Below are 26,596 nucleotides of genomic sequence, written 5' to 3'. Positions count from 1 at the left end.
GACCGGTCGCTGCCAGCACACGGGGCTGCAGCTGGGACCCAAGGAACGAATGCTGCCAAAGGCAGAGCTGGGCCTGCAGTCACATCATCTCAGGGACACAGACCCTGGACCTGCCATGCCACAGCAGCTGCTTCCCTCACACCTGGCCAATCTCAGCCTACATAGCCTGGAAGCAGGCTGGTTTGGCTAGCCCTTCTGGTCTCTGGTCCAGACGTGCGTGTGGGGGTGAAAGGGGAGTGAGCATGAAGAGTGAGCAGAAGCAGGCAGGGCAGGGCCGAAGGGCCTTGTGTGTCCTGGGGGGCCAGGTGTGCACCTAGCCTGAACTGGGGGGCATGCACCCGCCGTGTACTGGGGGACCGGGTGTACATGTAGGACAGCTGGTGCGCATCCTGGAGGCAGTAACAGGTCAGAGGATTCAGAATAGAGAGCGACAAACAGGTGCCCATAGAAAGCTCTGAGCTGGAGAAGTATGGATCAGAAACTGGGCAGACTGCAGTTGGGAAGGCTCGGAGAAGTCTGGGCAGTGGTCCAGGCTGACGGGGGTGGGGACTGGTGGGAGTGTGCAGGGGCTCCCATGAGCACACACTGATCATTCCCTAAGGCCATGTCCTGGGGTCAGACCCAGACCCCACGCCAGAGCCCCCCATCCATCACACCTGGTGGGCAGAGGCCTCACCAGACCAGGAGAGAGAAACGCTACAGGTGTGCTACAGGTGGGGAAGGAGTCCACCCTGGGGGGAAGCCTCAGGCCTCGTCCACACCCCTCAGAGATGGGAACCCACAAAGGCTTCCCCAAACATCCACAAGCTGGCTCCATGTGAGCTCGTGACCAGAGAGTCCGAGAAGCAGTTCTTTCACCTCCATCAGATTTAGTCGTGGGGAGGTGAAAAGGGAAATTCGACGGAAAGGACTCAGAGTGAACTGTGACCTCTTTGGGTTGCAGTGGATACCCCACCGTGGGCCTGATGTCAGGCTGGTCTGTCCCAGGGGCCCCAGAGCAAACCTGGGGACAGGCAGCTAAGGAGGACATGGGACTGGACCGCACGCAGCAATGGCTGTGCTGAAGCAAGCTGTTGCCTTTCGTTTCTCACGATGGAGAGATATGGGGTCAAACAAATATTTCACTTTTTTTTTTTTCCTCTCAAAAAACAGTGCCCATTTGAAAATAAACAGGTCTCAGGGGCGCCTGGGTGGCACAGCGGTTAAGCGTCTGCCTTCGGCTCAGGGCGTGATCCCAGCGTTGCGGGTTTGAGCCCCACATCAGGCTCCTCCGCTATGAGCCTGCTTCTTCCTCTCCCACTCCCCCTGCTTGTGTTCCCTCTCTCGCTGGCTGTCTCTATCTCTGTCGAATAAATAAATAAAATCTTTAAAAAAAAAAAAAAGAAAATAAACAGGTCTCAGGACTGGGAGACACCAGGACTGGGTGGGGACTGTAGTGACCTAGAGAACGACTGAGAGCACAGGCTGTGGGGTGGAGCTTACTGGGTTTCCCAGTAAAGCCAGGAGTTTGGATTCTCCTGTGAACAGCCCTGATCTGTAATTCTGGGCGAGAACTTCGAAATTCTGCCGAGGCACTGTGCAGGCCACACAAGGGACAGGGCCACTGGGTCACCACAGGGCGTGACCTCCAGGAGAGCTCCCCAATCCACAGACCCCAGACTTGGGAGGTGTTACATCAGCAGGGGGATGCCATCTCCTCCACCTCTGAGCTGTGTCTGGAGGTGGGGCCCTCGGAAGGTGAAGTTTAGATGAGGTGGTGACCTTGGGGGTGGGGGCCCCACGACAGGGTTGCAGCCCTGACGGGACACCAGAGAGCATGCTCTGCCTGCCGCGTGCAGACACACGAGGAGGCTGCAGCCCGCAAGCCAGAAACGGAAGCTGCGGGCACCTAGCTGCGAGATGTGCTGTGGCATGAGCCGTCTGCGGGATTCTGGTACAGCCGCCGGAGCTGGCTGAGACGGAGCCACAGAGCTAGTAACGGGCAGGCCTGTCTACCTCATGACGGAGCCCCTGTCCACGGGCAGTGTGCCTGCTGTGCGGCCCTCAGGCATCGTCCAGGAGCCCCACGCTCACCATTTTCCGAATGGCAGCATTGGAGTGGTTGGCAGCGGTGGAGATGAGTTCCAAGGACCCTGCAGGATGAAGAGGCGAGTCAGGCTGTGGGGTGCCTGCTGGCCTCACGGGGGCCGCCCTGCTCCCACCCTTCCCTGTGGGTGTCCGGGGCTGCTCAGGAGGCCTGGCCCCGGCAGGGGTGGGGCCTTGCAGACTCCATTTGGTAAGGGGGTCTGCTGGGGCTGGCACCCTACTCCCCATGCTGTCCCCCTCCCTAGGCCCACAAGGCCTTTCTTGGGGCCTGAGCTCTGCCAGCATCTAGCAGCCCCCTCCCCAGAACCAGGGCCCACCCCTCACACGGAAGTGGGGGTGGGGCGGTTTTCCCCTTGCAATTACTTCCCGAGATGTGCTTCGCGACACCTGGCGATCTGCTGCGTTCTGTCCCTGTCCCTGCCTCTTATCTCTCCTCTCTCTCTGTGGGTTTCTATCAGGGGCCCCAGCTCCCACTGCCCAGGAGCCCTGTGCCCTGGTGGCTGCTGGGCTCACTTTCCGCATCCTTCCGGTCGGGGGCGTCTCCTGGAAGCCTCTTCAGATAGTCCTTGAGCAGCAGCTCATAGCGTGGGACCCTCTGCACGGGCTCCAGCATGTGGTGCTGCAGCGTCAGGTTCCCGCACACCTCCTGCTTCTGTGGGGGAGACAGGCAGCGTGGGGCACCTGCAGACACAGGTGTGGAGGCCCCCCCCCCCGCCACCCCGTTTCTGGCCTCCATGGCGCCGGCACCCTGCTGACTGCAGACCACATTACAGCAGGGTAAAGCAAGGCTTGGACAGACTGAACAATGGAGCAAGGACCCAGACCCCCGCACTGGTTTCTATACGTGTCCTCACGGGAGAAAACCAGTCCTTGCATGATGACTGTCCCCTTCCCTCATGGGTAATCCCCCCCCCCCACGTTCACGAACTCTCTCACTTGCTCGGGTGCTGGAGGCTGGGCCTCTTCCCTCCCTGGACATCAGGAGCTCCCCACACAGGGGGACCTGCGGCCCTGCCTAGAAGCTGCTCTGACTGTGGCTGGGTGCTCTAAGTGTGACCCTGAGCGCAGGGGTGGAGGCTCAGGGCTTGTGCCCCACCCTCCCCAGCACTGCTCACGGGCTCCCAACCCTTTGGCGGCTACTGCGCCACCTCCGTGCTGTCCCACTGGGGCCCCTGCCCTAGCTGCCTGCCTCCTCTTCCTGCAGATGCCCTGGCACGTGTTCCTTGGTTGAGACCCTCCTGCCTTCCCCCTGCACCTGCTGGTGGGGGGGTACGCTGTCCCCCAGACCAGGGGTGAGGGTGCTGGGGGGAGGAAGGACTTGGGATCGGAACTGTCCTCTCTGGGCAGGGATGGGGTGCTGAGGGACGTGGGGGCATTTAGGACTCCATACTAGGAAATCATGGGTGACCCGATGGCCGCAGGATCTGGGGAAAATGTAGAAAGCTACAGAGGAATGTGTGCACGTGTGTGTGTGTGTGTGTGTGTGTGTGTGTGTGTGCACAGACCGTGTGATGTTCAACCATGGTGCTCAGGGTACACAGGATGTTGGGACAAACGGCTAACCATTCACAAAAAGAAAAATGAATTATTACCTCATACCACAATCCATCTGGAAACTATTCTGGAATAGCAATTCTAAGTTTTTCAAAGGAAGCCGTAACGTTAGAAGAAAACGTTATCTAGATACGGGATAGGAAATGCATAAGCATTACTTCGAAAATCTTTTAATGCATTATATTATTTAAAAACTGGTGAATGTGGGACACCTGGGTGGCCCAGTAGGTTAAGCCTCCGCCTTTCGCTCAGGTCATGGCCCCAGGCTTCAAGTCCCACATCAGGCTCCTTGCTCAGCGAGGAGCGTGCTTTTCCTTCTGCTGCCGCTCCCAGCTCATGTGTGCACATGTGTGTATGCATGTGCTCTCTCTCTGACAACAAATCTTGAAAAAAAAAAAAAAAAAGCCTTCACTTTAAAAAAAAATCTGGTGAATGTGTCTACCTAAAAACCAAAAATTCTGGGGCACCTGGGTGGCTCAGTCATTGAGCGTCTGCCTTTGGCTCAGGGCGTGATCCCACAGTCCTGGGATCGAGCCCCACATCAGGCTCCTCCGCTGGGAGCCTGCTTCTTCCTCTCCCACTCCCCCTGCTTGGGTTCCCTCTCTCACTGGTTGTCTAATAAATAAATAAAAATCTTTAAAAAAAAAACCCAAAAATTTTGGTTGGCAAACAACATCATAAATAAAATTATAAATTAAAAGATCAATGGAGAAAATAACTTGTAAGATATAAGACAGATCACAGAAGATGTATTTAATGTATAAAAGCTAGCAAATTCATAAGAAAAAAAAACTAAAGAGATGAGAAGGGACTGTTTGCTGGAAGAGAGAAAAAAAGAAGGGGGATGAGCAGGTCTCCAGAGGCCTGCCCAGCAGAGGGGGGGGCGGGCCTCAGAGGGAGGCAGGAGTCGCAGTTGCGTTGGGATCCAGAGTCCACCCAACAACAGTGAGGACACAGATCACACACCCTCTCAGAGGCACGTCCCCTCCGTGAAATGACAGGGATTTGTGTCCCGGAATGATTCAGCAGAGCTGGACACGTGCTACTGCTCCGGTGAATTTCCCCGTGCTCAGGCATGACCCCAGCGTGTGCCGTGCAGCCGGCCTGGCCGCCCTACCTGGATGCCCTGGACGATGTCTTTGAACACTGGCGAGCGCTGGGTCCAGGTGCTCACCAGCTCAACGGCCCGGTCAAAGTTCTTGACGTACTCTCCGTACATCTTGAGGAACGGGGCCAGCTTCTGCAGGATGTCCCCGAGTCGGGGGTTCATGTCCCTTTGTGGGGAAGAGAGATCATCAGAGAAACAGCTTGGGCCAGGGCAGAATCCATGGGGCAACGGCCCAACTCCAGCAGTGTGTGATGGTGGGCAAACCGGTCACCCTCTCTGACCCTTACTTTCCTCCCCTGTATCGTAAAGGGGGGAAACCACGTGTTACACGGAGGTAAACGAGAGGATCACATGGGCCTTTCAACCATGCGGACACAGGACCTCTGCGTCAGGCCAGGGGTGCCAGTGGTGCTGCGACTGCTCAAATGACAGGCTGCTCATCAAAGAGAATCCCTGAGGCCCCATGTTACCCCTTAGAGGAGCCAACTTCAGCAACAACGGGACAAGCAGACGCTGGCAACGTCACAGGAAAGCAGCAGGTTAGTATTGATATTGGCGCCAACAGGGATTTGAAAATAAACTTGAAGAAGCATAAAATATACCAATGGTCTTTGACCTTTGAACCATGGCTCTAAGGGGAAGTGACCGTTTGACATCATCAAAAAGCAAGCAAGCGTGTGCACAGAGCCATGTGCAGTGGCATCACGGGAACGTGATCTAGCGGACGACCCCGTAAGGCGGGCTGCCTGTGAAGGTGGGCGGGCGAGCCTTCTTCCCAGGTTCCTTCCCGGCAGTCTGTGCACACGGAGTCTCTCTTGGGCCTCGCGGAGAAAACCCATTTTTAACAACTGTGGACAGAAGGTCAGTCAGGCCCTGGACTTTTATCCGATGGCCTTGGGGACACAGTGCAAGGAAGGAACCAGGGCCTGCAAGACCGGCCCCCACGTGCCTGCCTGTCTCTCAGGCACACAAATCCCGGACTGAGACACCACCGGCCGCGAGAATCCCACACAGCTGCCCTGACGGAGTCACGGGGACCCCGTCCACCCCCCTTGCTGGGAGCCAGGAGCCACACTCACCACTCCTGTGTGATCCGGGTCTGCAGCTCGGGGAGGAGGAAGTGCCCGTGGAAGCGATAGATGGAGGAGATGTTGGAGAAGATGCCCGTGGTGACCTCTGAAGGGATGCCTGCTTCCGTCAGCCGGGTGCAGAAAACCTGGGGGTGCACAGGCCCACAGAATGGGCGCTGAGGGGGCGGCTACAGCTGCCTTCGCTGGGGGGAGAGGGGAGGGAGGGGCTCCATGGCCTCCTGTTTCCTTAATGAACCTCCGCTTCATCAAACTGGCTCAGACCTATGGTTTTAAAGCAAGCTCAGTCATGGCTAAGGACTACGGCTGAAGCCTCTGCTGATGGGGACAGGCTGTCCTGCCTCCGCCCACCCCTCACGGGAACTGGAGGGTCCTGATTTCCTTTCTCCGCTCTGTGAGCTACAAACAGAAGCAGTACCTGGCAGAACTCTGGGTGTCCACCAGACATTTACTTCCTGTGCTCATAAACCCCAGGCTGCTACGGGGACAGGGAGAGTGTATTCACGCAGCAAGATTTCCAGAGGCCATTTACATGCTCAGATAATGCAACTGCCAGGAAGAACCGTCCCCCCACCCTCATGTGACGGGACAGGACCTTCACCCCAGAGCCCCAGGCTCAGACAGCAAAAAGGAGGAGTTGCTGGAGGAGACTCACAGTGGCCTGAGTCTTAGTGTGAAGGCACTCATACTCCAGCTGGAAGGCCTAGCCAGTGCTAAGAGACAGGGACCTTGCCTCTGAAACTGGCAGCGCACAAAGGTGGGACCCCACCCTGGGGGCTACCTGGTCCAGCAGGTGCAACCGCTGCACGTAGGTCTCCTCCGTGTGCAGGAGCTCCTGAGCGATGTGGAGTAGCTTCTGGGGCTCAGAGCACTGCAGAGAGAGGAACCACAGCTCCCTGGGGAGGCGGGGTCTGACACCAGGGGCCACCAAGGGGCCTGGGGGCCAGAAGAGGCCACTAGCACTGGGGCAGGGGCCTCAGTTCTCAGAGATGGACTTTTCAGGGAGGTTTCTGGGGAAGGCACAGCAGCTTCTGCCAACCCCCCCAAAAAGCTTTTGCAACCCAGAGACAACTCTGTCCTCCTTGACCACAGAGCAGCTACAGCAGCCACATCAAAATATTTTGTGGCCTGTCAGCAAGACGGCAGACTAGAAAGCTACAGGCCCTCCTTTTCCCAGAGACATGGCACCAACAACATATGGACCAGAATCCCTTTGTGAGAACTCCAGAGAAGAGCTGAGAAGCTACCGCCCCCGCGTCACGGTAAAACCAAGAAGAGATTCCAGCAAATGGGGAAACCCAGCAGCATCTGGCACGGCCCTTTTGTGTCCCTCCCCAGGCAGCATAATGGGGCCCATGTGGAATGTAGTCCCTATGCTGGAGGTCCCCACTCAGGATGGAAATGAGGTGGTGAGCCATGCATCCAGAGCTCTGGCTTGTCTGGGGGCCGCCCAAGGGACTGCTGGCTTCTGTCTGCCCAACTGGGAGCCCCACCAGGACCCGCACCAGAGTTTGAAAGCCCTGGAAACCGAGGCCAGCCGTGCGCGAGAGCTGACGCTCTGCAGGTGTGATTTAGAACAGAAGGCTCTGACTTTAAGGTGTTTTATGTGATTTCAATGGCAACCACAAAGAAAATATCTATAGAATATCCATAAAAGGAAACGAGAAGGGAATCAAAACATACTACTACAAAAATTCAATGAAAAATAAGTCAGGCTCTAAGAAAGGGACAAAAAAGCCACAAGACATGTGAAAAACAACTATCAAAATGGCAACCATCCCTCCCTGTCAGTAATTACTTTAAATGTAAATGGATTAAACTCCCTAATTGAAAGACATGGATTGGCTGAATGGATTTTAAAAACAGCATCCAACTACATTCTGTCCACAAGACACTCACTTTAGATGTAAGGACACGCAAAGGCTGGAAGTGGAAGATTAGGAAAGATCTGCCGTGCAAATGGAGACCAAAACAGAGCAGGAGCCAGTGCTCTGATACCAGACAAAACAGACTTCAAAGAAGAGACTGTTCCCAGACACGAAGATGAACATCGTATGATGATAAAAGGACCAACGCTGCAAGTAGATAGAACAATTAAAAATATTTATGCACCAGGGGCACCTGGCAGGCTCCGTCAGAAGAGTGTGGGACTCTTGATCTTGGGGTTGTGAGTTTGAGCCCCATGTTGAGTGTAGAGAGGACTTTAATAAAAAACTTAAAAAAATTTAAACAAATATTTATGCACCAAACCTCATAAGGCCTAAACATATGAAGCAAACTTTGATAGAATTGAAGGGGGAAACAGCAACACAATAATAGTAGGAGACTTCAGCACTGCGTTTTCAACATTGGACAGGACACGTGGACAGAATATCAGTAAGGAAACAGAGGGTGTGAACAGACACACAGACACCGATTCCTCCACCCAACAACGGGAGAAGGCACGTTCTTCTTAAGTGCACATGGAACATTCTCCAGGACGGTCTACATATCAGGCCCCAAAACAAGCATTAACAAACTTAAGACTGGGATGCCTGGGTGGCTCAGTTGGTTAAGTGTCTGCCTTCAGCTCAAGTAGTGATCTCAGGGTCCTGGGATCGAGTCCCACATCGGGCTCCTTGCTGAGTGGGGAGCCTGCTTCTCCCTCTCCCTCTGTCTGCAGCTCCCCCACTTGTGCGCATGCACGTGCTCTCTCTGACAAATAAATAAAATCTTAAAAAAAAAAAAGATTAAAAAAGACCAAAAAAGATTGAAATCATATAAAGTATCTTTTCCAATCACAATAGAACGAGACTAGAAATTAACAACACAAGAAAAACTGGGAAACCCACAGATAAGCAGAAATTAAACAACACGGTCTTCAAGAAGCGTCAAAGTCACAAAGGAAATTAGAAAACAGCTTGAAACAAATGAAAATGAAAACACAAACACCAAAATTTATGGTATGCAGCAAAGGCCGCTCAGAGGGACATTTGTATCCGTAAAAGTGTGTGTGAAAAAGGAAGAAAGATCTCAAATCGATGACGTAACTTCACACTTCAAGAGATTAGAAAAAGAACACACTAAACCCCAACCAGTCAGAAGGAAGGAAATAAGAGATCAGAACAGAGATAAATGAAACAGAGACTAGAAAAACAATGGAAAAAATCAACAAAACTGAGTTGTCCTTTGGAAAGATCAACAAAATTCACAAACCCTTAACTAAATTAAGAAATAGAGAAGACTCAAATAATACTAGAAATAAAAGAGGACACATTACAACTGACATCACAGAAATGAAAAGGATCATGAGAGACTGATGTGAACAATTACGCTCCAACAAACCAGACAGCCCAATTGAATGGATAAATTCCTAGAAACATACCCAGACTGAAGACATGAAGAAATAGGAAATCTGAACAACCATCAGTGAGAAAGTGGATTGAATATGCAATAAAAATCTTCCCAAAAAAGAAAAGCCCAGGACCATATGGCTTCACTGGAAATTCAATACCGATCTTTCTCAAATGCTTCCAAAACATTGAAGAGGAGATAACACGTCTGATCCCCATGAGCCCAGCGCCTCCCTGACACCACAGCAGGCAGGGACCTTACAAGACACTGCAGATGCACGGCCCTGGTGCACTGTGATGCAGAAGTCCTGAACAGGACGCTAGCAAACCTGACCCAACAGTGCAGATGAGGACCGGACACCACGACCAAGGGAGGTTTATTCTGGGGCTCAACCCATGATGAAGCCCTCGTGATGACCTGAATGGATGCAGAAGGAGCATCTGACAAGATTCACTGTCCCTCTGTGACAAAAACAGCAGTACATGGAACTTCCTCTTCATTACGAAGGCTGACTTCCGCAGGAGCAGCCCTCCCGCTACCTGGGTGGGGGTCGGGAGGCACAGGATGCCAGGTCCCAGTGCACGCCTCACCCCGAGGACGGGCCAGGGCCTGACGGAGCAGACAGACACACAAGTGTCGGCATCTCCGTATTACAGACATGAAGGCTTGGGCCTTCCCCCAGAGCCTGTGTGGGCAGGAGGGGAGCAGGCCTGGGGTGTGCACTTGCCCCCACCACCTGGGAGACAGGCAGCCAGCTAAGCTCCCCCTGGAGCACGCCTTGAGAGCCACGGGTGGCGTGGCCCATAGAAACCACGTCGCTCAGTTTCTATGTTGTAGGATGTCTGCACATCTTGGGTCCTTGTTGACCCACATGCTGTGCTTTTCATGTAAACCAGCCCCCCTAGAGCCACCCCAGCACCTCCCTGGTCACTCAGGCCCCGGGTAGCTCACACTGGGACAGCCTCTGTGCAGCGCAAGTCACTCAAGCCAGCTAATCCTAAACGTGCTCGCCCTGCTTCTCCTGCTCCTTCCCACGGAAACCACGACAGGCTCTCAAGCACAGTTCCCACCCCCTCAGCCTCCTGACCCACTCTGGTCCTTCCCGCGTGGCCCCAGGTGCCCCCCCTCTTGGGAACTCTAAGTTACAAACTATTTTTTCAATGGCTGTGGTCTCCCGATCTGTTGGTATTACCATACCTGAACAATAACAAAACCCAGGTCAAAACACGGCTCCCGCCCGCCCGCACCCCCAGATTGGCTCACACACTGCAAGCATGAGGCTGCCCTTTGTCCACCAGGCTGTCTTCTGTCACCGGGCACGTTAGCCAGTACTGTCTCCACCAGGCCAGTAGACCTGGTGTCTCCTGAGCTGCTCTCAGGACCCGGTCACTTATGCCATTCTCCCTGTGCATAGGCAATCTCTGAGGCAGGGGCCCTCTGCTTCACTTCCTCGTCCCCACACGTCCCAGTGCAGAGCCCAAGATGCTGACAAGACGCACACGGGCTCTCTCACAGCAGGCCCGCCATGCAGCGGGCATACCTGCTTCTTGGCGCGTCTGCTTGGGGCTCGGCTCCCATGCCCAGGCTTCCTTCCCACCCCCGCCATGCCCCATGGTGACCCTGAGGTTCCCCATTCATAACACAGGGGCTCTGCAACGTGCGCAGCCAGCCCTGGCGAAGGGTGTGGTAGTGACTCTGAGAGCGTGGCCACCAGGGGGTGGGGTCCTGTGCCCCCTTGCAAAACCTAGGCTTGGGAGTGAGGTTGTCACCTTAGATGCCGGGGTCCCTGCCCTCCCTGCTGACCCATCGCTGGGCCTCTCTGACCTCACGACCCCTCAGAAGAGCCCCGGCCATACCAGGATGTGAGGGTGGCCTACCTTGACCGGGTCCGCAGGGGCCCCTGGGGGGCTGTTCTCGGGGTCAGGCTCCTCACCGCTACCTTCGCCCACGTCGCTATCAGCCACCTCCTGCAGGGCCTTGCCATCTGGGGCTGGGTCCAGGTGCAGCCCCGGGACTGCGGGGCCCTGGCCAGCCTCGCCGCCCTCCTCGCAGGGGAACTGCTCACTAGCCACGCTGCAAGATGGGCTGTCGATCCCGCTGTCCCGGTTAGGAAGCTTAGCGCCACCATTCAGCTCCCCCGAGGGGCCTGTGTCTGGGGGGCCGTCCCCGGCAGCAGCTGGGCTGCCAGGGCTCCCGGGGTCGGGGTCCTTGCTGTGGGGTCTAGGCCCGAGTGGCAGTGCTTGGAGCTTCCCTGGGTCTGCCCTTGGGAGTTCCAGGGAGGAGCAGCCAGGCCCAGAGTTCGGCTCCCCCAAAGCAGCAACAGGGGCCTGGGCTGTTGAGGGTCCCCCTCCTGACTCCATCCTCAAAGTGGAGCTCCCTGAGCTCCGTGGGGAGATGGCCGGGGGGCTTCCTGTGGGGGGAAATGAGCAGGGTCAATGCGAGGATCACGCCCTGAGCCGAAGGCAGACGCTTAACCGCTGTGCCACCCAGGCGCCCCTTAAAAATGAATTTCTTCTGGGGCGCCTGGGTGGCACAGCGGTTAAGCGTCTGCCTTCGGCTCAGGGCGTGGTCCTGGCGTTATGGGATCGAGCCCCACATCAGGCTCCGCCGCTATGAGCCTGCTTCTTCCTCTCCCACTCCCCCTGCTTGTGTTCCCTCTCTCGCTGGCTGCCTCTATCTCTGTTGAATAAATAAATAAAATCTTTTAAAAAAAAATTTCTTCTATGTTACAAAAAAAAAGAAGGAAAAGAGACAGACACAGGGAAGGAAAGAGGGAGGTAAAAAGGAGGGAAGAAATCCCGCAGTGTGAACCCACCTGCCGCACAACACATTTAAACTACATGCACAAAAATAACTGTCGTGAGAGCGGTGGGTCAGGTCATCGGGGTGCCCTTGGCATCACTGAGACCCGCGCCGTCCAGAGACCCTGGGCCAGGGAGGCCAGGCTTTGCTCCAAATTCCACCCCCACACACAAAGCGCCCTAAAGCCACTTGCTGCTTTCACCGCCCATCTCTCCTGGATGCCCTCACAGAGGAGAGGTGAGTGAGGAATCAGTGTGGGAGGGTCGAGGGGGGACACAGCCAGGGGAGATCGACATTCCCCGGAATCTTCCTTTGACCCCACTCACCTGACGCCCAGGTCTCCAGGGAGGGCTCTGCACCCGGCTCCCTGCTGGCTGTGTTCAGGGTCTGCGTTGGCTGCCTCAGGCTATGAGCGTGAGTGGGGCTGGGAGGTTAGCTGAAAATCTCCTTCCTGTCCAACGGGTTTGAAACGGGGGTCCTGAAACAACACGCCAGGAGCATGAAAGCTGCCTTCTCCACCGGCACTTGCAGTGGCCAGGTGTCAGTCCAGCTCCAAAGGCCAAGGGTGGAAGGGCAGCTCCGTGGCCCCGCCCAGCGCCGGCAGCACTGGACAGGTCACAGGCCGCAGGCAGACGGAGCACATGGCTTCCTGCCTGAGCACAGGGGCAGCTCTGAGGGCCCAGCCAGAAACTCCAGGCCAGAACTGACCGTCCCCGCCCATGGTGCCCATGCTGGGGAAGTAGGGTCCCACCCGGTGTGCAGAGGGCCAGGGGGCACCTCCCAGCCACACCCGAGCACCCCCCTGACACCTGCAAACACAGGCACCCAGGGCTCACACCCACAATCAGCCTAGCGGCCCGCAGCTTCTGCACACGCTCCCCTCCTCCCTCGCAAGCTAGGCTGCAGCACCATCAGTAGAGATGGAGCTTCCTCTCACTCTCACACAGAACCGTGAAGGTGTCCAGAGCCTGCCCCCGGCGCCTTGCAGGCAGGAAGACTTCTGGGCAGTGTGTGTAGGAAGTGCGGCCACCACGCTGGTTCGGCTGAGCCATGAGGCCCCGGCTCTGCCTGCGACACCTGCGGCGCTGCTGGCTTCCCACGTGGCCAAACTGCTCCGGGTGGACCTTTCTCTAAGCGACACCAAAGCCAGAGCAGCGTGCACACGCACCGTTGGCCCTGCCACGTTCTGGACGAGCTTCATGGGGAGAAATACGAAGGTTTCCAAACAGAAAATACATGCTTTACTGCATTCCTCTCATAGCACAGGAGATAAACTCAAGTTCCCAGCACACAGACATGACACAGCCCTGCAAACGCGCCGGTGGAATGCGGGCCGCGCTCAGCCCCCGTGTGTCCAGTGTGGCCGTCTGGTGCCAGACGGAGCCTCTGCATCCCCACCTCAGGGTGTCCTGCTCCTGGTCACCCTCCACCAGGGAGCGAAAGCACGCACCCCCAACAGGTGGAAACCGGCACAGTGCGCCCTCTGTCACCGAGCTCCCTACGGAGAGGGGGGGTGCCAGGTGGACCCAAGCCTCTGTCACGGCGCTTCCCAGGCATGGGCCTGAAGGACAGTGCAGGAGACCGAGGAGGTGGAGGTCACGGGGCAGAGCACTGGAAAGACAGCCCCATCAGGGGGCAGAGGCCTGCAGGACCCCCAAGGATGGTCAGCACACACGGGGGGGGGGGTGCCCTGAGACTGAGGAGGAACGGCCGGAGGGAACAGCAGTGGTGTAGGCACAGGCTGGCCAATGCTGGTCCGCACCGGCGGCGGGGGGCAATTCGCCCCACGGGGAGCTCTGCTCCGGTCCCAGGACGCCCACCTGTTGTTTACTGGCCGCGTCACTGCTTCCCCGACCAGCGCTTGAGAGCAGTGACGAGCGCTCGAGCTGGGGCAGCCGTGCACACGGTCAGCAGAGACGTGGACGCACACCTCCAGCTTCCAGAGGTGAAAACCCCCGAGTGTGAGCTCAAGGCCTGCGGGAGAGGAACTTGCAGACGCCGTAGAAGATGAGCGGGTCCGGGGAGACAGCAGCAGAAACCCTCCACACTGAGGCACACAGAGAGAGCGACGCAAGCAAACGCCCGCAGCACAACACATGTGTACCTGGAGTCCCAAAAGGGGGGCGGGCAGGAGGTGTTTGCAGAAGTAATGACCACAGTTTTCCTGATTTAACGGAAGCTATAAATCCACAGATCCAAGAATCTCAACCAACACCAAGCACAAGAAATGTCTGTAAACACTTTTCCACACAGAAAACTCCAGGCTTACAAGGCTTCGGGGTGAATTCTAGCAAACACCGAGGAAGAAATGATACCAGCTCTACACAAACCTCTCCGGAGTGCTGAGCGAGGGCTCTAGAGAGAACTGTGCACAGTGCAAGCCGACGGACGGAAGACAAGGTACACACCTGCTTTCCGTCTACACGAGTTCCAGAGACACACACTAACCTGTGGTCCGAGACAATGGACGGACCCACCGTCATGACCGGGGAGACTGTTTCACGGGGACGCGTACAGTCCACTGTGTCCGTATACCTCACAGACGGCGATGCCTCTGACTTGAGCCAACCTGGCAAGTCAACGTTCCCCAAGTGCCATTTTTTTAAAGATTTTATTTATTTGTTTGAGAGAAAGAGTGTGAGAGAGTGAGCACACAAGCAGGGGGAGGGGCAGAGGGAGAAGCAGGCTCCCCACTGAGCAGGGAGCCCGATGTGGGGCTCAATCCCAGGACCCTGGGATCATGACCTGAAAGGCAGACGCTTCACCAACTGAGCCACCCAGGTGCCCCCCAAGTGCCATTTTTACAGAAGGGACAGGGGTCAGGCAGAGAACAGGTGGCAGGCCTGCAGCCTGGGGAGGCTCCAGCAGCCCTGGTGCCCATCTGGTCATTCCCATCCGGAGGAGTGGGGTGCACCCTTCCCCTAGAGACCCGTGAGCCATGACCACCTCTTCTTCCAAGGGCAGCACACGGGAAAGCCCGAAGCTCAACATAAAGACGTCCCACAGGGAGCAGAGTGTGGGGTACAACAGCAGAGACCACCGCCCCCCAGTCTGATTCGGGAAGCCGTGGGATGTAGCCTATAGCCTTGTTCACCTCAGGACTGGTCTCCCCACTGCCTTTCCAAGGTCAAGGTCAGCATCAGGGAAGGCCAGCCCAGTTCCCACCTGCGCTCCACACCATGCAGGGGAGCAGGGGGCTCTGGGGAGGGAGCACACACATGCACACGTGCCCACACTTACGTCTGCACCTCCACAACATGCACACCCCCCCACGTGCCAGGAGCCTTGCTCAGCACCTCTGTGTACTTGCTCACTCAGACACCAAGGTGGGTGATGTTCTATTTCAGACAAGGAAGCCAAGGCTGGCCGATCCTGGCCACGCTGGCCTGGAGAAAACCAGCCCCTGGGAGCTGGGCCCCACCAGACATGCTGCCCTGGACTCCGGGCTCATTCTGACACATCCAGGGCGAGGGTGGGAGTGGAGGTGAACATGGGAGCCTCGGAGCTGTCATCAGCCATCTCTACCTGGTCCTGGCTCTCACCTTAGAAGCCCTCAGTCCTCCAGCTCAGTGAGGCTAGCCCCTGCCAACCGCAGGGGAGCTGCAGCCATGGCAAGACTCAGCCAGAGCTCAGGGCCCCTGACACCCGAGGCTGCCACCATCCAGCATCAAAGCCCCAACACTGACCCTGGGGGAGGTTCGGGCGCTGGAGAACGACGGAGAAATGAAGTGCTCAGGGCGCTGTGGACCATTTAAGTGGCTCTGGAGTCCTCACACTGTCCGGAGGCTGCCCGAGACAGGCAGGGACCGTCCTGTAGATGGACCACAAGGCCGAACACTGCCCAGGCCCATGTGCTGCCAGATGTCCCTCCTCAGGAGCAACATGGGAACCCCTGCTAGAACCCCCGCCATCCCTGTCTCTTGCTGCCTGGCACCTGGCACCCTGTCTGATCCCTACTGACAGCAGCTGCTTCTGGTTGGCCTCTGAAACTGTCCCACCCTGACCGGCACAAGCCCCAGGATTGTGCAAGATGACAATGCTCCGTGGGGTTGCTCTCTGCCCCACCAAGCTCAGGTGGTAGTTCACATGCAGGTCATCTAAACAAGCACGAAAATACCCAGGGCGGTGCCACTGCACACAGATCCAGGCCGGAGACGAGGCTGCAGAACCCACAAGGCTGTGTCCGCAGCGAGAAAGGACCATGATCGGAGCTGCTTTGCTCCAGCGTCAGGCTCTGGAAGCACAGCCCTTGCCCGAGGGCTTCAACCTGGGGTCTCCATCCTGTCTGAGCATACGGAGATGGGCACGGACGACGGGCTGCCACGTGCTCTGGGATGTGGCTGGGGTCAGCGGGACCAGGGGACGGGGGCTGCAGGGCAAGCTGAGCACAGAGCAAAGGAGGAGGATCAACATGGCGCCCTCCCTGCGTGCTGGGATGCCCTCATCAGCTCATACCATCGCTTAAACTTCCTGTGCTTTCAAAAGCTGATTGAGCGATTGATCCTTTTTAGAAAACTTAGAAGTCATGGAATAAATAAATAAAATAAATAAATAAAAGCTCCCTGTCACTGTGGCAGTGAGATGCCCGTGTGGGCAGCGGCCTGTGAGCTGGATGGGCCTGGCAGGGGCTCCTAGGGGGGCTGCAGCTTTTCTGAGACATGCTTCTCTGGTTTCAATCCCAAATTCCAACACCCGGTCCTCAAGAATGCTTTCCTCCCAGAAGAACTGGAAGCAGAGAACTGCCTTCCCACGACCACAGCAGCTTTCTTCACAGCAGCGGACGGGGCGGCAACCCCAGTGGCCGAGGCGGGCGAACACAGACGCAGCACGCGGGCGTACTGGTGATGGAACATTCCTCAGCTCTCAAGAGGCAGGACACCCTGACACCTGCCACAGCACGGACGGGCCTCGAGGACAGATGCCGAGTGCCCATCACAGAAGGACAAACACCGCGGGAGGTCCTCGGAGTCGTCACATCACAGAGACAGAGTGGATGGTGGGCGCGGGGGGCTGGGGCGGGGGGAGTCGAGCTTAATGAGGACGCGGTCTCCGTTTGTGAGGATGGAACATTCTGGAGACGGACGGGGAGGATGGCTGCACGACCACGCCAACACACTTAACGCTGCTGAACTGGACACTTAAAAGTGGTGGAACGACAGATTTTATGTTGAGTGTCCTTTACCACAAAAAATAGCTTTAAAAAAGTATGTGTTTTAGAAAATTCTCGTCAGGGGCACCTGGGTGGTTCAGTCCTTAAGCATCTGCCTTCGGCTCAGGGCTTGATCCCAGGGTCCTGGGATGGAGCCCCGCATCCGGCTCCCTGCTCTGCTGGGAGCCTGCTTCTCCCTCTCCCACTCCCCCTGCTGTGTTCCCTCTCTCGCTGGCGGTCTCTCTGTCAAATAAAATAAAATCTTAAAAAAAAAAAAAAATTCTGGTCAGAAGTTGTGTGCCTGAGGACCAGCACAACAGTGATTCAAACGCGCCTACTACATACCGCCGGCCTGGACCCCGGCGGTTCCTCCACACACCCCCGCAAAGCCCGCGGCGCCCCCGGAGACGCACAGCTGTGGCGAGGGCCTGGCCCAGGGCCAGCGCTGCCGGAAAACCTCTTGACCTGCTGCTGCTTACACGCGGCCCCCCTGCCCTGCTGCTCTGCCCCTCCAGGGACCTGGCGGGGGGGGGGGGGGCGACACAGATCGGGGACTGAGGACCCCCACACAGATGAGGGAGGGGGCAGACAGACCCCCCAAGGCCACAGGCTGCGGCCCGCGCTCCATGTGGCCCCCAGCGCGTGAACGGGGCGTCGTGGGTCCCCCGTGTGGATCCGGGGAGGTGGTCACACATCGTGCAGCGGCCTGAGGCTTTGCGCCACGGTGACGGGCTGCTACCGCTTACCGGCCGAGCCACCGGGGACAAGCTGCACGTGCGGGGCCTCAGTTGTCTCCTCTGTAAAACAGGCGTAACTGCCCCGCAAAGGTTCCCAAAGCCTGAGGCGGCGCACAGCACTGTACCCCAATCGGCCACACCTCTGTGTTTGGCAGCGCGGCAGACGTACACGGCCGGGACAGCTGGCCGGGCTGCTGGCCTTTGGCCACTGACGCGCTCTAAAGCTCCCAGGTCCCAGGCTCCATCCTGCAGGACTTGCTGAGGGCACGCCAGGGCACAGTACTGATGATGTGTGCCCGATGCCGTCTTAACAGACGTTCCCAGACAGCAAGGCCGGAAATGCACTGGCTCCAACGCAAGGAGCGGTGCCGAAAAAGCTGACTCAGGCGCACGGAGGCGCAAGGCGCCGCACTGCGCACGGGACACACGGCACGCAGGACGCACGCACACGGGGGCAGCACGGCGCACGGGACACACGGCACGCAGGACGCACGGCACGCAGGACGCACGCACACAGGGGCCGCACGGCGCACAGGTTCACGGCATGCAAGACGCACGCACACGGGGGCAGCATGGCGCACGGGACACACGGCACGCAGGACGCATGGCACGCAGGACGCACACACACAGGGGCCGCACGGCACACAGGTTCACGGCACGCAGGACGCACGCGCATGGGGAGGGGGGGGGAGAGGTGCACGGCATGCAGGCCGCACACGCACGGGACCGCACAGTACGCAAATGAACGATACGCGGGTTCATAGCACGCAGGACGCACACGGGCAGTACGGCACGCAGGTGCACGGTACGCGGGTGCACAGCACAGAGGATGCACGCGCACGGACCGGGTGGGCTGCAAAACCGATCCCCTGAGCTGCTTCCACTTAATCTTTTCACTTACATGTTTACTTAATGTTCCTCTTTTTCTCCCTAGTTTTATCTTCTGTTAACACCCTCATTCTCATGTGCTTTGTTTGTATTTCCTATTCTGTTTTCATTTCGCTGTCGTCCGGGACACTGTATCAGTGTCCACTGTGGCAGAGCACAGACCGGTCCCCGCGTGGTGACCAGCTGCGCAGCAGAGCAGGCTGCATCTGGGCGCGCCTGCCAAGCTCTGGAGCCCTGCTGGGTGAACTAGTGTCGCGCCCGTGTGCACGGGAGCAGGGGTCCTAGGCCGACCGCCGGTGCCGCGGGCTCCCCACGCAACTGCACTTTGCTTATGTCTGAGATGTTCACCAGACGACGTAGTGAAAGGAATAAACAAGAACTTTCCTAAAGCTTCCAAATGCATGGAGATCCTGCAGCCTGTGTGCCTGCAGCCTGGCCCGCACACCCCAGTGGTCAATGCCGCTGCGGATGGGGGGAGCTCCTCACAGACAGCCTCCATCACTCTCACTGCCACCCCGGGGGAGGCCTCCCCACGAGGACAGGTCGCATCTGACTGCACAGTGATCTGCCAGGCTGTTGTGGGAAAGGGAGACAGGCAGAATCACCCTCCGAAAGCCACACACTTGCGGGGGCCAGAGCGTCACGTCCTGGGCGCACACGGGCTTCATGGGAGCCCATCGGAGCCCCCAGAGCCGATTGGAACGGTCAATCACCGCCCACCTCACTGGATGCCTACGTGGTGACGAATCATCATCATCATACGTGGGACCCCAGACAGAGGGAACATGTCCCAGGTGGAGGGAACTAAGTCCCAGACGGAACAGCATCCCAAGGGGAGGGAACAGAGTCCTAGATGATAGAGGGAGCAGGGCAAAGGGGAATCAGCCCAGCCCTCTGGAGAAATGTACCCGGAGACAGGAGGTAGCGTGTCGGGGCTGGAGCCAGGATGGGTCTCCCAGCTGTGGGCATCCAGGGCACCGTGCAGGTGAGTGATGCTCCATTCAGGGCTGGTTTCACATCTGTCCTACAGTCTGACTTCCACACTCACCTGCTTTACTAGGTGCCTCACTCTCCTCCTCTGTCATCGGTGTCATGAGAGCCCACCTCAGACAGGTACGGAGGGTGTGAGGATGCCGTGCTCCCAGCCTCCCAGCCTCCCAGCAGCTGCACCACTGTCACTATTCTGAGTGCAAGGACATCCCCATCCCTGGGCTCTCCAGGGGCTCAGGGCAACAAAGCCTCACATGTCTTCGTGGCCTCCGTTAGCCCCCCATCTGAGCTCTAGCCTTCACAGACCAATCAAGGGTCAGGACTCTGCGTGTCAGAGCACACAGTCCTATCCGGTTTTGGGAGCCCCGGAACTTTCGGAGGTGCTGGCCTTTGTGGGGAGACAGACGTCAAACCCAAGGAGCGGAACCAGGGCCTCTGGCCCCCTGCAAACACGCAGCTGGAGTCAAACCACTTCCTCCCTGCGTACCCGGCCCCGCCCGGCCCCAGCGAACTGTCAGGCTCCGAAGGTTTGAGTGGGGCCCAGCTGGGCAGCTTGCAGGCCAAGGCCCAGGGCTCCCTGTTTCCTCTCCAAGTACTCGGCCAGTTGCCTGCAAGCCCCAAGGGTCCCAGGAGCCAGGTGCTCTGGGTACAGCTGTGCCCCTGAACACACCCCTGCTCTGCACAAACACGGCGGGGTCTGGCTCCACCCCACTGCCACCCAGGACGTCCCCGCCCCACCGGAGTTGGGGGTGTGGGCATCCCAGTGTGTCCTCCTCACCAGTAGCACCACCACGGCCAAGCCCCATCAGTGTCTAAACTATCAGATTGCAGAAGAACCTTCCAGAGCCACACATTTTGTGGGAAGGCCTAGCCCTCTAGGGACTGTGTGGACCACTCACCCTCCCTTCCTCAGCGCAGGTAAAGGAAGACCCACATTGCCCAGGGCCTTGGTGACAGGTGCACAGGCTGGACCCACGTGGGGGTCACCCTGAACCGGGTCAGACTCAGACCCCGGCCCCTCCCGGGCTCCGTTCATCTTACTTAGCTAGAATCCGAGGTGCCCCGGACGACACCCAGTCCTGTCCTGGCCGACGGCACACACACTGCTGGCTGTGCCCACAACACGCTGGCTCTTCACGGAGATCACAGACCAAGCCAGGGGGCACCCCAGGAGCCAAAGGAGCACAGACAAGCCATTCACCCACCACCACAGGGCTCCTGTCCTTGAAGCCACCAACGCCAAGCCGCTCCTGTTCTCCACATCCTCATCCCCAAAAGTGCCCCTTGCGGGATCAGCATAGGCCCTGGGGGTCGGCGAAGACCCCAGAGCTAGCACCACTCACCTGCCGGCCACGGCAGCGCGCGCCTCGGCCCGGGGCGGACTTCAGGCAGCGGCGAAACACAACTTCCTTCTGCTGGTTTTGCAATACGGGTCACCAAAGACGGTGCCTTCGCATTTCCGCATCGTCACACGCCCAAGTTCTCTGGTTCCCCAGCTGCCTCCTCTGTGAAAACACAGCCCAAGCCGGCTGGAGAGCTGGCGGGGCCCCCGTGAGGCTCTGCGCCACGGCCTGCGGTGGTCTCACGGCGCCTGAGCTGTCCCCGGGAGGACGCGTGGAGGCACCGCCTTCCTGCTTCCACCGCGCCCCGTGGGCTTGTCTGCTCAGACCGGGGGGACACGACACTGGGATCCTCAGGGGCTCCAGCAGGCCTGAGCAGTGGGGTCCCCCAGCTGAGAGGGGGCCCGTGCACTCAGAGGAGCACCCTTGTCACGGGGCAGCTCCGCGACCCCAGGGCAAAGTAAACGCACGAAGACGTGGAGTCCTACGAAGCCGAGAGCGTGAGCTCTGCGTCCACGCCCGTGGTGGCTTCTTCGTCCCGCCCTGCATGCTTCTTGAGAAGCAAAGGGCGTTCTTTGAGCCTTGGTGTCCCTGTTGCTGGCAGGGGTCACCGCAGAGCCCCCCAGGGGCAGCGCCTCGCACACAGGGAACACGCCAGTGTGAGGAACTCAGCACAGGGGCGCCAACGAGGTCGTTTCTCCAGCGCAGGCGGACCTGCCTCGCGCATGTCCAGAGCGCACAGCGGCGGCCGCCCCTCGCACTCCGCGCCGGTGTCCGCACAGCGAAGTCGCTCCCGTGCTCAATGCGGGAGGGGGAGTTGGTCAGGCTGCGACACCACCCACTTTACCTCCAGATAGCCGTCCTTGTAACCCAGGATTTGAGGAAGTCTGTCCAGTCGCTGTGGTAGCCCCCTGCACGGACACAGCTGTGCCTCCCTCCAGGGACGCGAAGACCCAGGTGAGCACGCATAGCGCAGACCGTCCGGCCCCCAGCCGCCGCGGAGGCCTCAGAGCTGCCCCACCCAGCAGGCGACAGGACGGTGGCCGCCGTCTCAGAGGCGCCTGGGCTCACACCCCGGCTCTCGGGCTGAGACCCCTCAGAGCCCCGGTCCTCTGCCGTAAATCGGGAAGGGTACGGGATGCGCGGAGCTTTTGTGAGGAACGAGGGCCTGGCCTGTGGCGGGTGGCCCCTCCAGGTGCCAAGAGCAGCACCTGCCACCTTCCCCCAGCACGGCCCTTGCCCACCGACATCCCTGAGCCAGTGAGACCCCATCGGGACAGAGCCCCCCTGCACAGAAACGGTCTGCGGAGGCAGGGCTGGGAGGGGCAGCTGCTCAGCTGTCACCGCCCAAAAGGGGATGGACAAAAAGTGGAGCGGGATGCGCCCTGGCTGGAAAGCATCCAGAGGGGGGCAGCTCTGCCTGGGCGGTGGCACCGTCCACCAAGGAACGCACTTGGCAACAACGAGTGTTTTCATCGTATAGAATATTAAGCAGCAGGGCATGGCCCCTCGCGGCTGTGTTTCATCGGTGCCTCTTTGAGCGCAAGACCGTGGGACAGTGGTATGGCTCCCACTTTCTCCTGGGGAGTGGAGGGACCACGTGAGCTGGCTCCCAGCCTCCCCGGCAGCAGGCAGGGCCACAGGACCTAGCCCTGGACCACAGGAGCCACGTACCCCTCCAGCCCTGGCCCCTCATTAAACACACAGAGAATTAATGTGTTTATTTTTTTGTAAAGAAAACATATCAAGATAGCCATATTCTCTCTCCTGCCTTTTAAGAGAATTCTGGGCACAAACAACATTAAAATTCAATGTTTCCTGAACATGGCGTGGCGCCCGGGTTGGGTGCTGACGGTCTGTAGTCTGTGGTTATTCTGCCAGGCTAACTTCTGGACAAATGGAGGCGCTGACAGCGGGAGAAGCCGCATCAGGGCTGCAGGGGAACCTTCTGTACTGTCTTCACAACTTGTCTGCACATCTGGAATTACTCCAAAATCAAAGGCTTTTAGGTTCAACATTTCATGTTCCATGGATGGAGCAATCCTGTTGTGGGACCACGAGCCACACTGCTTCTCTCAGAATCTTTCAGCATTTCATGTCCTGAAAAGCTCCCTGGCTCCACAGTGACCACTGAGGCGGCACGAGGGACAGAGGATGGTCACGACAGTCCCCAGACACAGAACAGCCTGTCTGATGTTTACATGTGTGGAGCTGCCTCGACTCAACCCACACTTGGTTTTGTTGCTAAATGGCTCGGTTTTGTGTTTTTAAGATTCAGATGGCTGGCCCCCATTGGGTGAGTCACCTCCGTCACTGAGTCTGGGTGAGGGGTGAGGGATGAGTGGGCTGTGGAATGATCCAGAAACTGATAGCTCGGGGCAAAGTTCAGGGACAGCTAGCTCACGGAACAGGAAATCTAACTGGCAGGCACACACGTGATGAGACAGCTACAGCCCACACCCGAGTATCCTCTCTTCCCATCAGGTTAGCAAAGACCCCTCCACATGATGGGGGGGGGCAGAAGGGGACATTTGCCCTTTGACTCAGCACTCGCCACTCCAGAGATGGGTGCTGGGCCTACCTGCACAGGTGCAGAGCAGCAAGGTGCCAGGCGGTTCCTACGCCAGGGCAGGTAGGAGCAAGACTGGGAACAACCAAGGCCCACCTTGAGGGCGCCGGCGGGTCCACCGCGTGGTGCCTGGTCAGTGCAGAGAAACACCCGCCTGATGGGTGGGGTGGCGAGACCACCTCACGGGCAGACACAGCGGGTCACTAGATGGGATGAGGTACCCAGCCACCGATGTTCTAGTTGTGAACTCTGCAAACTCTTAAAAATGGTTCTGGGAAAACGTGTTACCTCTCTAACGTGGGGGAAGCACAAACAGGGCAAATTATTGACTCTTGATAAATGAATTCGTGCATCTTTTCCATAAGTTTGAAAAATTTAAAAACTGTAAAATGCCTATCTTATGGATGCAGCCAGGGTGAGAGGGAGAGTTCTCTTGGATCTTTCTGGGTTTTTTTTACCCATGTTACCATGTCGTCTATTTTTCAATTTAGTAATTTTTATAGGACCATGATAACAAACACAAATTTTAAAATTTCACTTTCTTCTCATGGCTTGTCCCCATGCCAAAGGTCGCACAGAGTCAAGACACAGGCTGGTGCTCCACAGAGGAGCGGAGGGGGCACGGGGGAGGGCCAGCACAGCAGGGGGCACGAGGAGCACAGGAGCACAGGGTGGGAGCACTGCCACCCCAGAGAAGAAGGGAGGCCTGAAAAGGAGCCAACGGTGGTTGAGGGGCACCCCTCTCCCCACACCTTGTGGAAGGCAATTTGGAGCCTGGACAGAAGCAGAGTGGACACTAGCAGCTCACAGTCCTGCCCCTGCTGCAGCCCGTGCACGTGTCCGTCCTTCGTCCCACAGGACAGCTGTATTTGTAATGGGGAAAACTGGAGGTGTGAGTGTCTGACAATGGAAAACAGAAGATTAGCACGGGTAGGGAGTTTCTATGATAAGTAAAATGATTTAATTTATTAAGATAATTACTGTAGTAATAAAATTACATTAAACTAGGACAAGGCAGGTGGTGTCACACGGGGATAGAGAGATACATCAGTGAGACAGAATGGGGAGTCCAGAGGTGCAATCACATGCATGTGGTGGGTCGGGTTTTGGCAAAGGCGCTGGGAAAGGAAAGCCCCTCGCGAGTGTGCTGTAGCAAGTGGACCCGACACGGACGGGGGAGCCTTAACCGTCACTCACACCACACACACACACACACAGAGCTGGAACGAAGCACAGTCTTAACTGTGAGCAGGACTATAGAGCTTCCCAAAACGCATAGGTGGCACACCCACGCCCTCGAGGCAGGCAGATGTCTCAGGCATAAAACCCACAGAAAGACACCGGATAGACCAGACTTCATCAGCATGAGAAACGTGTGCTCACCCAGAGGCCCCACAAAGAAGATGAAAGGGAGAGCCGCGGACGGGAAGGAGATGTTTGTGATACATCTCTCTGACAAAGGACTTGTGCACAGAATATATAAAAAGTTCCTCCAAATCAATAAAGAAAAAGACAAATAATCCAATAAAAATAAATTGCGGAATAGACTAGACCAGGCACTTGACTTAAAAAAGTTATCTGAATGGACAGTGAGCGCCCAGGGAAGCGTTCCACGGCACCTGCATGAGGGAAATGTAACCTACAGCCTCAGTGAGACACCCCCACGCCCATCACGTGGGGGCAAGGATGAGCGGCAAGCAGACGTCTGTGACACAGTGCCAACAGAAGCATCAAACTGTACAACTGCTTTGGAAAACCGCTTGGCATTTTCCCAAGAAGTTAAGCATACACCTGCCTACGACCCAGCAATTCCACACCTGGGGGTCTCCCCAAGAGAAGAGAAAACATCTGTCCACACAAAGACCTGGTCACCATGTCCGTGGCAACCCGATTCATCATAACTCAAAACTGGAAATGAGCCAGATGTCCTCCAACTGGAGAGTGAATCAGCAAAGTGTGCAGCCATGTTCATAATACGGAATGCTACTCAGCTACCCATATACCAGCGACGCGGAGGAATCTCGCAAGAAGCCAGGTGCCAGCGGCTGCTCTACATGAACTTACAGAACGGGCGGAGCTAGCACGGGAAGCTGGGGCGGCGTGACCTCTGTGCTCTGGGGGTGGGGGTCAGTTTGCTCCAGCTGCTGTAGCAAAAATCCACAGGAACACAGCGGAAGTGCATTCTGTCCCAGTCCTCGAGGCTGGAAGTCTGAGATCCGGGAGTGGGCCAGACAGGTTTCCCCTGAGGCCGCTCTCCTGTCCTCCGGGCCACCTTCTCCCTGTGTGCTCACGTGGATGTCCCCCTGTGCACGTCTGTCCTCGTCTCCTCTTCTTATAAGGACACCGGTCACACTGGATTAGAGCCCACACCTATGACCTCGTTTTAACTAATAACCTCTTTAAGGGTCCAGTCTCAAAACGAGGTCATGTTCTGAGGCACCAAGGTTCAGGATTTCAGCATATGAATTTTGGGGGACACAATTCATCCCATAACATCACTTAAGGATGGGAACAGGCAAGGACATCACTGTTCGTGCTCGTCAGACTGGCAGACGTTCCAGCCATGTGATTAGGCAAGGCGAGGAATGAAAACACACGCAGAGCAAATGGAAGGAATAAAAGTGTCCATATTTGCAGATGATGTGATTGTCTACAAAGAAAATCCCGAGAATCTGCAAAAGCACTGCTAGAGCTAACAAGTGAGTTTGGCAGGTCACAGACACAAGATCAATTCACAAAAATCTCTCGAATGTTTAAACAGGCAGACACCAAAATCTAAGAAACACAATGCCATTCATACTAAAAACGCCTCAAATGTAAATTCAACAAAACATTGACTAAGCTTACAGGCTGAAAATTTTCTACAACATGCTGATGAAAGAAATAAAAGTCTAAAAAAGGAGGCATATTATGTTCATGGACTGACAACATGACATAGAAAGATGTCATTTCT

The 26,596-nt window shown here is 57.0% G+C and overlaps 1 protein-coding gene across 1 annotated transcript in view; it reads right to left on the bottom strand.

The window, feature by feature from the left end:
* FGD3 (FYVE, RhoGEF and PH domain containing 3) overlaps positions 1 to 21,164 on the bottom strand; it is a 34,791-nt gene extending 13,627 nt beyond the window's left edge. The window contains exons 1-8 of the mRNA XM_045772562.2: positions 21,078 to 21,164; positions 12,297 to 12,448; positions 11,046 to 11,578; positions 6,617 to 6,706; positions 5,827 to 5,963; positions 4,757 to 4,913; positions 2,599 to 2,737; positions 2,074 to 2,132 (exon numbers count right to left, since the gene is read on the bottom strand). Coding sequence (XP_045628518.2) covers positions 2,074 to 2,132; positions 2,599 to 2,737; positions 4,757 to 4,913; positions 5,827 to 5,963; positions 6,617 to 6,706; positions 11,046 to 11,528 — 1,065 coding nt within the window. The 5' untranslated portion in view covers positions 11,529 to 11,578; positions 12,297 to 12,448; positions 21,078 to 21,164. The remainder of the gene's footprint in view (positions 1 to 2,073; positions 2,133 to 2,598; positions 2,738 to 4,756; positions 4,914 to 5,826; positions 5,964 to 6,616; positions 6,707 to 11,045; positions 11,579 to 12,296; positions 12,449 to 21,077) is intronic.
* Positions 21,165 to 26,596: the final 5,432 nt, after the last annotated feature.

This window comes from Ursus americanus, chromosome 34 (assembly GCF_024610735.1).
Source record: "Ursus americanus isolate L20-20 chromosome 34, mUrsAme1.1.p, whole genome shotgun sequence".
Classification (NCBI taxonomy): Eukaryota; Metazoa; Chordata; class Mammalia; order Carnivora; family Ursidae; genus Ursus; species Ursus americanus.
This window is presented reverse-complemented; position numbering and strand designations above follow the sequence as displayed.